General features: G+C 58.2%; 2 protein-coding genes across 3 annotated transcripts; one reads left to right on the forward strand and one right to left on the reverse strand.

Moving 5' to 3' along the window:
- Nucleotides 1–1,236: 1,236 nt before the first annotated feature.
- Nucleotides 1,237–4,872, forward strand: LOC307061966 (tubulin alpha-3 chain; the record flags this gene model as incomplete). Its single annotated transcript, XM_079717365.1, has 4 exons — nucleotides 1,237–1,357; nucleotides 1,893–2,041; nucleotides 2,337–3,017; nucleotides 4,576–4,872. The coding sequence occupies 4 exons, from the start codon at nucleotides 1,237–1,239 to the stop codon at nucleotides 4,870–4,872; spliced, it is 1,248 nt and encodes a 415-aa protein (XP_079573491.1).
- Nucleotides 4,873–5,657: 785 nt separating this feature from the next.
- On the reverse strand, nucleotides 5,658–12,000 carry MZT2B (mitotic spindle organizing protein 2B). 2 transcript variants are annotated; one of them, XM_079717551.1, is made up of 4 exons: nucleotides 11,555–12,000; nucleotides 11,305–11,453; nucleotides 10,266–10,445; nucleotides 5,658–5,917 (listed from the first exon to the last, which is right to left on the reverse strand). In XM_079717551.1, exons 1-4 carry the CDS (start codon nucleotides 11,716–11,718, stop codon nucleotides 5,760–5,762), a joined length of 651 nt encoding a protein of 216 aa, XP_079573677.1. In that variant the 5' UTR covers nucleotides 11,719–12,000; the 3' UTR covers nucleotides 5,658–5,759. The 2 variants fall into 2 exon arrangements, with proteins under 2 accessions (XP_079573677.1, XP_079573678.1); XM_079717552.1 differs by lacking the exon at nucleotides 10,266–10,445 and having other exon boundaries at nucleotides 11,555–11,972.
- Between the last annotated feature and the right edge of the window lie 1,912 nt (nucleotides 12,001–13,912).

The following is a 13,912-nucleotide window of genomic DNA, read 5'->3' on the forward strand; positions in this document are numbered from 1 at the left end:
CACAGGATTCTCTCTGCTCACCTCAGGGAGATCCCTGGGTTTCTCCTGTCTCGGCTGCAGCCTGGACACTCCCCAGTAGCCTTCTGGGGAATCTGTAGGGCTTGCCTTGTTTCCATGCTCTAAGGAATCACTTACTGTCTTCTGCTGCCTATTGTCTAATGACTGAAAAGTGTTACTTCATGTTTTTTTTCTAAGCCGTTGCTTATATCAGGTTGGTAAATACAGCCTAAGGTGGAAATAAAATGGCCTGACTGCTTATTTTGTATAAATTATTTTTTAATTAATTTATTTTATTTTTGGCTGCATTGGGTCTTTGTTGCTGCACGCAGGCTTCTCTTTAATTGCGGCGAGCGGGGGCTGCTCTTCGTTGCGGTGCGTCGGCTTCTCATTGCTGTGGCCTCTCTTGTCGCAGAGCACAGGCTCTAGGCGCACGGGCTTCAGTAGTTGTGGCACACAGGTTCAGTAGTTGTGGCTCACGGGCTCTAGAGCGCAGGCTCAGTAGTTGTGGTGCACGGGCTTAGTGCTCCACGGCATGTGGGATCTTCCCAGACCAGGGTTCGGACCCGTGTCCCCTGCATTGGCAGGCGGATTCCTAACTACTGCGCCACCAGGGCAGCCCTTGTATAAATTTTTAACCTTTTTTATTGATTGCTAGGAAGAGGTTTTATTTATTTGTTTATTTATTTATTTATTTGGTTGTGCTGTGTCTTCGTTGTGGCAGACAGACTCCTTAGTGGCGGCTCGCTGGCTCCTTAGTTGTGGCAGGTGGGCTCCTTAGGTGTGGTATGCGAACTCTTAGTTGTGGCATGCATGCGGGTTCTAGTTCCCTGGCCAGGAATCAAACCCGGGCCCCCTGCATTGGGAGTGTGGAGTCTTAACTGCTGTGCCACCAGGGAAGTCTCGCTGGGAAGATGTTTATAATGGCTGTATTCCTATTCACAGTTCAAGTGTGTCTCCATCCATGCTCAGACATAAAATGACCATTGGAAGCTCATGGGACAATAATGTCTGATAAGACCTTAAGAAACCAAAAGATTTTAGAGATTAATTTAAGACGTTGGGTCTCATTTGCGTGCCACATAGTGACAACCGCCTTGAAGCTGAGGGTCCTCACGTGTATACTTTCGTTCCCAGCGTGAGTGCATCTCTATCCACGTGGGGCAGGCGGGGGTCCAGATCGGCAATGCCTGCTGGGAGCTGTACTGCCTTGAACATGGAATTCAGCCCGACGGCCAGATGCCAAGTGACAAAACCATCGGCGGTGGGGATGACTCGTTCAACACGTTCTTCAGTGAGACCGGGGCTGGCAAGCATGTGCCCAGAGCCGTGTTCGTGGACCTGGAGCCCACTGTGGTCGGTAGGTACCCTTAGACTTAGAAGGGGAAGCACAGAACCTTTGCTGGGTTCCTCCAGATCAGAAGCCCGAGGTAGTTTCCAAGGGGAGCTGCCAGGAGAGAGCACCTTTCAGTGGCGGCCACCCAGGAGACAACAGAATGTCACCCTAGAGCCCGTTAGACCCAGGCCACAGAGAGCGCCCGGCAAAAGTCACGCTGATGTCTAGTACATCAGGGCCATTTCAGCAACGCCCTGGGTGTAGCTGTGGGTGTGAACGAAACATGCACACGCAGAACCGCCTGTGCGGTGTGAGCACTCCCCCGCCTTTGGGAACTGGCCACACTGGCATTTGTTCCCCGGGTTGACTGGACCTTCCCGGAGCCATAAACGGCAGATGAGGCATGTGTATCACACGGAGACCTTTTCTGTGAGACGCTGACGCTGCTGGCCTGCGAGGCGCAGCACGTGCCTGTAGAATTGAAGGTTTCCCCGGACCTGGCCATCCCGGTGAGTCAGCGACCGTCCTTAGAGTCTCGGGCACGCTGTCCTCTCTGCAGATGAAGTGCGCACGGGGACCTACAGGCAGCTCTTCCACCCGGAGCAGCTGATCACCGGGAAGGAGGACGCGGCCAATAACTACGCCAGAGGCCATTACACCATCGGCAAGGAGATCGTCGATCTGGTCCTGGACCGGATCCGCAAACTGGTGAGAAGGGCCCTGGGAAGGCCTCCTGGACAGGAGGGGAGGCCCGGGATCTCCCCGGGACATCACTTTGGCAAAACCCAGCAGAACCATGAGTGCAGGGTCTTCCTTTCCGGTGTGGCCGCAGTGCGTCCACGTCTGTAACTGCTAAGTGTGACGCGTGTTCCCTGTGGATGGGTTGAACCCGTATAGTGAACCTGCAGAGGAAGAGTGTGCCGTGACCGGGGCCCGTGGGGGCCCGTGGGGGTGGTGGCATGGCTCGTGCGGGCGTGGCCTCATGGCCTCTGCTCTCCCACAGGCGGACCTGTGCACGGGCCTGCAGGGCTTCCTCATCTTCCACAGCTTCGGGGGCGGCACCGGCTCGGGCTTTGCGTCTCTGCTCATGGAGCGACTCTCGGTGGACTACGGCAAGAAGTCCAAGCTGGAGTTCGCCATCTACCCGGCCCCCCAGGTGTCCACAGCTGTGGTGGAGCCCTACAACTCCATCCTGACCACGCACACGACCCTGGAGCACTCGGACTGTGCCTTCATGGTGGACAACGAGGCCATCTACGACATCTGCCGGCGCAACCTGGACATCGAGCGGCCCACGTACACCAACCTTAACCGTCTGATCGGGCAGATCGTGTCCTCCATCACGGCCTCCCTGCGCTTTGACGGCGCCCTCAACGTGGACCTGACGGAGTTCCAGACCAACCTGGTGCCCTACCCCCGCATCCACTTCCCCCTGGCCACGTACGCCCCGGTCATCTCGGCCGAGAAGGCCTACCATGAGCAGCTGTCCGTGGCCGAGATCACCAACGCCTGCTTCGAGCCAGCCAACCAGATGGTCAAGTGTGACCCTCGCCACGGCAAGTACATGGCCTGCTGCATGCTGTACAGGGGGGACGTGGTCCCCAAAGACGTCAATGCGGCCATCGCCACCATCAAGACCAAGCGCACCATCCAGTTTGTGGACTGGTGCCCGACTGGGTTCAAGGTAGGCTGGGCGGTAAGACGTGTTCACCTTTCCGCCCGCGGCAGATCCTGGGATGGGGTGCTGCTCCTTTGTGGAGGGTACCCTGATACAGGGAAGCCAGGCTGGGTCATGGATTAGTGAGCTGCGGGACAGTTTTCATTCCTTCACTGGTGTCTCTAGAACTTCCTTCCTGAGTCATCACATGATACAGCTCTGTGAGTGTATTTTTTACAGAAATTACCTGGAGGAGTTCTTGGGTGGAAAACATAGGTTGATTTAGAAATAAGATGTTTTTTCTTACAGTAAGTTTTCTTAGAATAGAAATATAGGAATTTTCTGGGCGTTTTGGTAACTTGTGGGGATCTTTGAACTTGGGGCACTACTGTAAACTGTTGTCTCTGAATTCCACTTGATTCCATCGTCATGTAAAAATTACATCCAATTTAAGTGTCGTATGGAACGTTTGGTTTACAGCACTGTCATGAATCCTTTTGTGGAGAAGTGGAGATTGGGGAGCCTATACAGTATGTCCTGGGTTGTCCTCAGACCCAGCTTGCTCCGACCTTCCACTGGACACAGGACAGAAACCTTGTTCCTTACTTGATTCCCAACCTTCCCTCTGGGAATGGAACTGTGCTTCCCTGAGCCCTGCTCTTAGGGCCTCCGCTGGCTCAGACCCTCACTGCTGCGGTGGGTTCTTACCTAGGAGTCTGGGTTTCTTCCTCTGGTCCAGGGCTCAGCACAGCTGGCCGACCCATCACCTGGTTTTGTGAATGGTTTCATGTGAGCACAGCCGTCCCCACTTATTGTCTCATTGCTGTGGCAGGCCTTATGCTGCAGAGACAGGGTTGAGTATCTGTGACAGAGCCCCTGTGGCCCAGCAGCCTAGAACGTGTGCCGTAGACCCCTTGACAGGCCCTGTATCTCCTGCTAAAACCTCTGGTCACGTGATCCCTGGTCTGAAGCTTGGACTGCCTCTCCCTTGGTCCCAGTGCTGGGATCTCATTCCCTCCCTCTTAGCGTTCATGTGGGCCGCGTCCACGGCAGTGGTCACAGCGTCAGGGACCTCTAACAGTGTGCTTGTCACTCTGCTATGTATACACTGTTTGTTGGTAAAGCAGGGGGTGTGACCTGCCCTCACGATTCTGCCACAGTTGTGTTCTCTGAATCTGCCTGGGTGGAAAAGGCTCAGCTGCAGACATTAATCCCCATCTTGTTGAACCCTCTGGAGAAAATAACATATGAAGAATCCCAAGCAGTGTCCCTTCTTAGAGGGAAGATAGTCCTATCACCTGGGTACCTATCACATGTCACAGTTGCTGGGACACAGGCCCTCCAGCAGCTTGGGTGTGAGCCAGGGTGGCAGGCTCTGGGGCTCCTCTTTCTGTTTTCCTTGTCTGGCAACCAGAACCCTGCTTTCCTGGCACCTTGCCTGGCACACAGCTGGGCCCAGAGTACAGGGTGGCCCCAGCCTCCCCGGGTCGCCAGAGGGCACCTCCATGCCTTGTTTCCACGAACGCAGCCACCATTCCTGGATTGACGGAAGCTTCATGCAGTGCTTTCTCCCCTTCTTTGGCAGGTGGGCATCAACTACCAGCCCCCCACAGTGGTCCCAGGGGGAGACCTGGCCAAGGTGCAGCGGGCCGTGTGCATGCTGAGCAACACCACGGCCATCGCCGAGGCCTGGGCCCGCCTAGACCACAAGTTCGACCTCATGTACGCCAAGCGTGCCTTCGTGCACTGGTACGTGGGGGAGGGCATGGAGGAGGGCGAGTTCTCGGAGGCCCGGGAGGACCTGGCAGCACTGGAGAAAGATTATGAAGAGGTGGGCGTGGACTCGGTGGAAGCGGAGGCCGAGGAAGGGGAAGAGTACTGAATGCGAGGGCGCGGCTAGTGGCCCCCTGTCCCCCGCCAACTGTCATGTTACAGATGTTTATCTACAGTTTCTGAATTAAACCTCTGTCTCTTGTGCTCACCTGGAACATGCTCATCTGTCCACAGGAGCAGGGAGGACCCCTCTGCTGGGCCATGTGGACGGCTGTCCAGCTGCTTGGGCTGTGCTGCTGGGGTGGGTGGACCTACATCGGTGAGGAGCCTCTGCTTATGTGATGTGAACCAAGGGCAAAAAGTCAGTGTTTCCAATCCAAGGTTTAAAAACACACACAAAAAACAAATAGTGCTAGGAAAACTGAGTTAGGTTTTTTCAATTGAATTTGCCATTTTTCAGGCTTCTTTATTGACGGGACAAGTGGACTAAGGTGTAAAAGCTTAGAATTGGAGTTTGAAAACCTGAGGTCCATGTAAACCTGTAAAACTGGGGCAAATGTGGAAGGTCAAGACATTTTGGGGGAAAGGGTTTTACTGGATTCTCTGTGGCATGCATGACCCACAGAGGGTTAAAAGCTCTAGGTCACAGCCCTTCTGTGCTCAAACCTGTGCTGCACCTGAGCGCCCTGCACCTGAGCGCCCTGGGAGGGCCTCAGTGAAAACGCAGACCTGGTAATATGCGCATTTTCTCACAGGCTCAAAAATGAGGTCGGGAAGGTGGGGTCACTGGTTGAAGTCACTTGTTGGTTCAGCTGAAGCATGACGAGGACCAGCACACAGAACTAATTCTAAATCTCTGTGCCTTAATATATTCAAAAGGTAACAGAAGACATCTTGAACAGACCCTCAGGTTTTCAAAGAGGTTTATTACCGACAGGAGGAGCAGCCTGTCTGAGAGGCTGGCGGCCCGCGGTGGGCCCATGCAAATCCTCTTGCTCAGGTGTTGCTCCGCGTGGGGCTCTTCCCCGGCCCGCCCCCCTTGGGCAGCCTGGTGGCGCTGGGCTGGCGGGGCATCCTCTGGCTGGATCCTTCCCGGACGCCGCGTTCTGGCAGCGTCGGGCCTCCGCCAAGGGCACCGCTGCCTTTGTTTCTCCCTGAGCAGACACAGAACACAGGCATTAGCAACCGGGCAGAGGCCACCTCGCAACACCTATTGTCTGTGTCCCGAGAGCCGTGCCAGGGGCAGATCGGCGTGTCGACCCCCAGCACCTGCCCTCCCCGTCAGACATGGTGACGCAGGAAGCATGTTAGTCAGTCTTCTGGATTTGGATCTTGGAAGCTCTTCCTCATACATTTTCAATATTCAGGTTCACTGGGTCCTATGACTGGGCTCCTGCTGAGGACGCGCCCTGTCCATGGGGCGGTCACGCTCAGGTGCAGAGCACAGCTCCGGCCGCTCCCCCACTGGTAACCTGCCAGCTTTAGTCTGTCTTGTGCCGACAGCCAGGAAGGTCTGCAGTCATGCCTGGGCCAGTGCCTGTGGCATCAGCAACAGAGAGGACCCCGGGGGACAAGCGTGCCTGGGTCACAGTCCCTCCCCGCTGGGCCTGCCTCAACCTGGGCTCTCCTTCGGCCCGCAGCTCTGACCCCCAGCCTCCATCCCGGTGTAGTCCAACAGCCTGCAGTGGGGAACCGGGGGCTCTTGGACAGAAGACATGACAGTTTCCTAGGGGCTTGTTAAGTTGTTTCTGCTCACCGGCTGTCACCTTGGGCAAGGGGAGGGACCTGCATTTGAGACTCAAGTCGGTGCTCTAATCCTCACACCTAGCTTCTCCCCAGGACTCCTGCAGGGATAGGATGGCCCTCCTCAAGACACTTTCTGGGAAAGTTCTCCCTCAGAGAGCAGGAGGTCTGTGCTGCCTGGCACGGAGGGGTGGGTTGAAGTGGCATCAGCTTGTAACCCTGAAAGCTTGGGTTTCCCTGGCGTTGCTTCTCCCTCGAGAGCCTGTGTGTACTCGACTTGACAAAAGTGTAGTAGTAATGGGTTCCCCAGTGCCGGGTGGAGTAGACAGGAGCGTGTGGTAGGGTGAAGCCGGGCCAACCCTGTCCCAGTGACTCCCAGAGACAGAAGCAAAGAGAAACATCACCCCTCATCTCTGGTACAAATGCTAATCTCTGGTCCCCAGTGACTGGTCCTGTGAGTGCATGGGCCCCACCACCCTGCAGGGTTTCCCAATGTGCCAGTGCCCTGCTCAGGCCATGCTTCCCCCTCCCCACCAAGGCTGAGCCAGGCCAAATCAGGTCCGTGGAGCCCGTGGCCTAGCCCCAGGTGCCGGGTGCTCCCAAAGCACAGCTCAGGCGTAGCTCCACCGCAAGCAGCAGGGCGGGTCCCAGCTGCAGGCCTCACTTTGAAGCCAGCTTTGCTTTGGCTTGCACATGTGTGAGTTTCCTCTCCCCCTCAGTGTAATGACCAGGGTCCCTCTGGACACTCAAGGATGAGAGGAAACTAGAAAAGAGCAAGTAATGTTCATCTTTAAATCTGACGAGGCCGATAAACTTTGGAAATAAGAAACCAGTGTAACTGAGTCATAGAAGGTGTCAAGAAAACTATTTAAGGATGAAAGCCCATTTATCCAGCTCAGTGTGATTCTTAGAACCCTAAAGGAATCACATGCTTTGGACATTCGTGGGGAGACCCACTCGGGCCTCATTTTACACGCGGCTGTGGAGGTCAAGAAGGTTTGCAGGGCCCAGTGGACCCAGCAGGGGGCATCTGGGAGCTCATCAGGCCTGCTCCAGCTCCCTCCTGACAGGGTTATTAGGGTCCAATGGAATGCAGTGAGGACTGGGGCTGAGCCAAGGGTGACCACAAGCTGCGGTGGGGGTGGTGGGGACATGCTCCCAGGCCTGGTTCCTGTGGGGCCCTCTTAAGGGTCAAAGACAGACAAGGGTGTCTGTTAAAAACAGTCTGGTTTACCCTCCTACCTCTGAAACCAGCTGTGGCCACTCAGTGTTGGATGCCCCCTAATGAAGCAAATGTCCCAAATTCACCAGCCCATTGCCACCCGTGACTCAGGGGGGCCCTGAAGCTGGGGAACCACCCAGACCCGGTAGGACCCACTCTACCATTGACCTTTGGAGTGGCCCCCGGGACCCCTGATCACCCACCCTGAGAGCTCTGCTGCAGAGCTGGGCGGGAACGAGAATTATAGAAAGCCCCAGAGCGCTTTCTCCTGGGTGGTGGCGCACCCCCTTATGGAGTTACAGGCCAGATGGCTGCTGAGGCCAAATGTCAGTGACCGGCTGTGAGCCAACACTGAAGGCATATTGTGTGTGGAGGGGTGGGGGGACGGGTGGGTGAGAAATGAGAGGGAAAGAATACACCACAGCCCTGCTATCTGCAAGGCCGGCTGGTGGGGTCTGGTGGCCAGGATGAGTGGGCGGCCAGGGGTGTGCAGAGCACACAGCAGGGGCTTGACTGGTGCTTCCAGAACAGATACAGACAGAACAATGCACAACACGGACTGCACATGTGCGCTTTAACCCTTAACTCAGCCCACACTTCTGGGGAGGTGATCCCCACATGGACGTGCCTGTGACCCCTCCAGGCACACAGCCCGATGCCGTGTTGGGGAGAAGCTCGGCCTGAGTGCTCTGCAGCTGCGCTGCCCCCAGAGATGGGCTGTGAGCCACCTGCGTGGTCTTTAGCTTTTTTAAGAGCCATGTTAAAAAGTAAAAGAAACAGGAAATTGACTTAAATGTTTGAATTAACCCAAACATCCAGTATGTCATTTTAGCGGGTAATCAGTATAAAAGTTATCCGTGAGGTGTCCATTCCCTTCTGGTGCCAACGCTCGGGTACCTGTTCTCATGGCTCCGCACAGCAGACTCCACCTTATGCTTTCTGGGGGGGACATCTTTTTAGAATGTGTGGTTTCCCTAAACTTCAACAGTACACAACTGAACCTAACTCCGCATCCTTACCAAGACAAGCCTAACCCCCCTGAGCTCTCAGGACAGAAATGGTGAGCCTGACAGGCCCCACGGGGCACCTGGATGGCCAGGGGACAGGAACCCAGAGAGCCAAGCCCTTGAGTGGGGCTCCAGCCCTTGGTCTGGGTCAACCTCACTCCGATTCTGAGGGAAAGCTAAGGCCAGCTGGCTCCAACGTTCCCAGACCCCCACCACCAGCCTAGACCATCAAGGTCCCCCACTGCTTACTCTGTGACAATGCTCCTTATTTTCTCTACCCAGATCCTGCCATTAACCAGGTGACCAGAGATCTGTGTGGACAGATGCTTTGACGTGCAGCCTCAGAGATCTATCTCATTGGCGGCCTCTGCTTCTCGGCCTCAGTGTACTCCTGGCACGGCCCCTCATCTGCCCTCTACCTCCACTGGGCATCTCCCCAGGGCCTCAGTGCCCTTGTACCCTGGCTGGTGGCTGCCCAACCCAGCAGGACCTATGGCCTGAGCACTCAAGGGGAAACGACCCTGTGGGGCCCAGTGCCCCATGCCTCTCCAGTCCCTGGCCCGGGGCTTCCTCCCCACCTCCCATCCCTCTATGCGGTGCTCCCAGCCCCGCACCCCAATCCACCCTTGACGGCACCCTCTCCCTCCCTCCCCCCACACCCCAGGTCAGCCCCCTCCCAGGCGCTGCAGCAGCGCACCGGACTCTGCGGCTGGTGCAACGGCCCTGCCCCCAGTTTGTTAAACGCCTGCTGCTCCAGCAAGGCCGGTGCTGTCCTTCGAGACTGGACGCCCGTCACTGTCGGTATGTCTAGCCACTGGACAGACAGCGTGTCCACCCTGCAGCCCCACTGTGCCCTCAACACTGAGAGCAGGCCTGGCACTGAGCAAGGGAGGGAGTGGCAAAACCCCCGAGTGAGGGGATCTCTCCTTTAGTCCCCACACTCCTCAGGCCCCCTGTCCAAGCTCCAGGCACACCTGGAACAGCAAGGTGGGTGATGCAGGGAGGGGCACGTGGGAGGGTGCAGCTAGAGCTCCCATGGGATTTCACACTCTAACACACCAGCCTCATCGTGCCTGGCAGTGCCTGGAAGGCACCCCCAGCTCAGGAACCAGGCAGTTGAGGGGACCCATGGTCTGATCCTCCAGGCAGCCAGTCCAGGGGGGTGATGGCATCTAAGAGGCCCAGGTGCCTGTCACACCTCAGGCTTTGCTCTCCACAGCACTCCACGCTGTCCCTTCCCCGCCCCTTGGGTGTCCTCCTCTGGGCTGGGGGCAGCTCTACAGAGCGCAAGTCTCACCAGCAGAGTTAGCCTTTGGGGACGGGGTGTGGGCCTGTCCTGTGAGCACTGCACTTGTCTCTAATGAGCGGAGCTGTGAAATCACGCCCTCAGTCCCTAAGCTGCGGGGCAGCGATGGCCCACTGGGCCCTGCCCTTGCAGCTCAAAGCTGCTCTGGCTTTCTGGGGGCCACAGCAGTTTCTACGGAAACAGGAGAGAGAACCAACCCCCAGAGATAAACCAATAAACGCAACCTGCAAAAGGAGAGAACAGGCAGCAAGAGAACCGGAGGGAACCGGGGGGCCCCAGAGAAAGAGGCGAGTGCGAGGCAGCTGGGCCGTGGAGCAGAACTGGAGAGGCCGCAGGCTGCAGGGCCGAGGAAAAGGAGGGCCTTGCGGGGGGGGTACAGTTCTCGGCAGAGAGAAAGGAGGCCGCTGGAGGTCAGAGAGAGACACAAAGAGAGCAGACAGTGTGCATCAGTGAGGAGGCCTGCACTCAAGTGCCCAGGGCCTCTCAGGACGGGGTCACAGGTGCCCAGGGCCCAGGCACACCCACCCACAGGGCCTAGCTGCCCTCCGCCCCAACGTCAGCCCCTTCTCAGGATGTTTCTGGCTAAGGAGCCAACCTGGAGGTTCTGCTGCCTTTCAGAGGGTTTCTGGAATGGGGAGCATAAGTGACACCCGAAGCGGATTAGAGCTCCATCATGACACCCTGGTCACCAGCACCTGCTCATCCCCCAGCCATGACTCTCCAGACTGAGGAAGCCCCTCGGGCCTCTATACCCTGCCAGCCACGGCTTCCAGGCTGCGCCCACCCACAGCCCAAGGATGGAAGCTTCGCTGTCCAGATTCCTGGGCAGGACCTGGGCCGGGTGGGGTGCCAAGAAGGGCACGCAGGAAAGCCTCTGCCCCGCCCTGCTCCCTGAGGACTTCCGTAGAGGCTATACAGGCCATGAGGACAGGGACCAAAGCTGCCTTGTTCCCATGTTTGAGGGATAAAAACGTTGAGAGCAGAGGTGGGGAGGAACTGGGGTCGCAAAAGTCCCAGACGAGGTCTAGCCTGCCTGGGTCTCCCACCCTGTGTCCTCCCGATCTGGAGGTGCACCCTCAAAGGTGGCAGCAAAGTCGAAGCTAGGGATGGGAGCCCAAGGGGCCAGACCTTGGATGGGCCCAGCCTGTCCTGGGACAAGAGGAACAGAAAGGCCTGGCCACTCACGGCCAAGCCCGCGCGGTGCCAGGCGCTGCTCCCCTTCTGCCCCCGTCCCCCTCCCCGCCGCCCGGGCCCGGCTCTGACCTCGGGTCTCAGGCACGCTGGGCGTGGGCAGGGGCGCCGCCGCGGGGTCCTGGGGCTCGCTCGCCAGCCTGTGCCCGGCGCACATGGACTTGAGCATCTGGAAGACTGCGAGGGGCGCCACGTTTAGCTTCAGCAAGTCCACCAGGATCCTGGCGAGAACACACGCTGCGGCAGTGAGCCCTACTCGCCCGGTCCGGCCGTCCCCGGGGACCCCGACTCCCCCGGGACCCCGCCTCCTCCGGGCGCTCACTTGAACACGTCGGGGTCCATGGCGCCACCCGCCGCCTGCGCCAGCTCGAACAGCTCCATCTCCTCGGCGCTCAGCACCTTCTTCCGCCGCAGCGCCAGCTTCTGCAGGGCCGCCTCCAACCCCGGTGGCGGCCCCGGCCCGGGCCCCGCGCCCGGCGCCGCCATCTGCGGACCGCGGAGGGTGTGCGTCGCTGGGTCGGGTCCCCGCTCCGACCGACCCCGCCCGGTCCGGCCCGCCGCGCCCTCTACCGGCCCGCCGCGCGCCCCTCTCCCCGCAGCGCCCACGCCATCCGGCGCTCAGACCCGGGCCCGGGCGGCTGCAGGCGTGCGTAAGACCGGACCCTTGGAGACGGGGCTTCCCCGCGCGCTAGCCGAGGTGGCGGCACCCAGTGCAGCGCGGGCATTCTGTGGGCGCTCAATAAATGCCCGTCGGGCCCAGAACGTAACTGTTCCGCGCCGACTCCCCGGTAGGGGGCGCGCCTCGAGGCCCTAACGCACCGACGCATCTTCGCGCACGCGCGCTCCTTACGGCGGATTTCCCCGCTGCGCACGCGCGTTCCGCGGCGGGCCTTCGCTTTGCGCACGCGCCTTTTACTGTGTCCGCCAGAGGAGGCGGCGGCGCCATTTCCTGCCAGGCCGGGGGAACGTGACGCCACGCGCAGCTTGATGACGACATTTCGGCGCCGGGTCGCCGAATGGCGGCCGCGGTTCATGAAGCCGGAGACGCTGTGGTTCCTTCAGGTGAATGGTGGGAATCGCGCGCGGTCCGGCCCCGCGTCCCGGCGGCCACCCCGAACTTCCGCCGAAATCAGCTCTGTTCCCACGCGAGCCCCGGGCCTCGGGCCGGGCCGGCAGGGCGCCGAGGGCCGGGCTGTGCCCTCCCGTCGCCTTCCCGCGCACCTCGCACGCCCCACCCCGGTGGGCCCCGGGTTAACGTTCGCTGCGCGCGGTGGAGGAGGGGGAGTCTGGGGCTCAGCGAGTGGTGTGGAGGGAGCGGGGTGGGTCTCGGCCCCGGCCCGACCCGATCCTTCCTCGCCTCCCTCGGTGTGGGCCGTCTTTGCGGAGCCTCAGTTTCCGCGTCTGTGACACGGGGGCCCCGGTGCTCCCTTCACGGGACAGTAGTGAGCGGCAGGCGGGAGCACGCCCCGCTCGCAGCGCGGCCAGAGGGAGGCCCTGGCGAGATTGGCGTTGACGGGGCTGCGGCTCACGGGAGGGACCCCGAAAGCGGATCGGAAGCCGCTCCTGAAGGCAGCGGGTGTGGAGGTGGCGGGATGAAGCGGAGGCTGGGCGCACAGCGCAGGCGGCGCGGCGGGGAGAACCGGGGCCGGGAGACGCTGCCCTCTCCCCGAAACACCCTGCTTGGGCGCCTCGGGCTCATTCCTTCAGCCGCTACCTCTGCAAACGTGCTCTGAGCAAGGAGCAGCATTTAATTCATCATCTCTAAAGCTCTGCCCTTAGCAAACAGTTCAGGGTTTTATGCCGCTTTGGTCGTTTTGGAGTAGTGCAGTGTTCCCTGGACTACTTGGTTCGGGACTGAAGCGTTTTATTTAAGTCATCCTTAAAACTGAAACCCATAGCTAGTTTAATTAGGAGTTAAACAGTCTCATTGTTACTGAACTCAGACTCAGCTCCTCCCAGCTCAAAAGCCAATACTCCAGAGACAAGTGTTGGTACAAAGGAAAGGTTGCTTTACTCAGAAGGCCAGCAACCGGGGAGAAGGTGGACTGGTGTCCCAGAACGCACTCCAAAGATTCTGCTCAGCCGTGACAGTTTTTAAAGGGAAGAAGGGGAAACAATCTCAGAATCGAAGCAGAAGGTCAAGCTCTGCGTCATTTTCCATTGGGTGTGGACTGGCTGACTCCTCATGAGCTTTCTTCAGATGTTATCTTGCCTGCGTGATCTCCTGCCGGATTGCACAGGGAGAAGCTGGGGGAGAGAGCTAGTCATTCTTTAACTACTTAATTTTTCATTCCTCCTTCTTTTAATCTAGGGAAAGAATAGGTTAAGCAAGGTATTGTGTGCATTCAGTAGAGCATATGTCAGGAGTTAGGTTAAGTGTTGCCTGGTGACCTCATTTCTGTAAGTTTTGAGGCGAACAGAAATGGGCAAACAGGAACGGGGCAAAGGAGCTGCTTACAGATCCCCACTGTCTGATATCATTCCATTTCTGTGGGATTAGGGGCAAAGGCTCATCTTCTGTAACTTCTTCATGCTGACATAGCGTGCCATATTCTTAGAGTGGGAGATGTCGACATGAGTCTGTGGCATCTCTTTGCTGACAATTTTAGTTGCCTGCTCACTAAAAATTGGGCAGAGCAAGCTACAATTATTTTGATGCCCACAAAGATATAGATTATTA

Source organism: Hyperoodon ampullatus (assembly GCF_949752795.1).
Source record: "Hyperoodon ampullatus genome assembly, chromosome: 13".
NCBI classification, from domain to species: Eukaryota; Metazoa; Chordata; class Mammalia; order Artiodactyla; family Ziphiidae; genus Hyperoodon; species Hyperoodon ampullatus.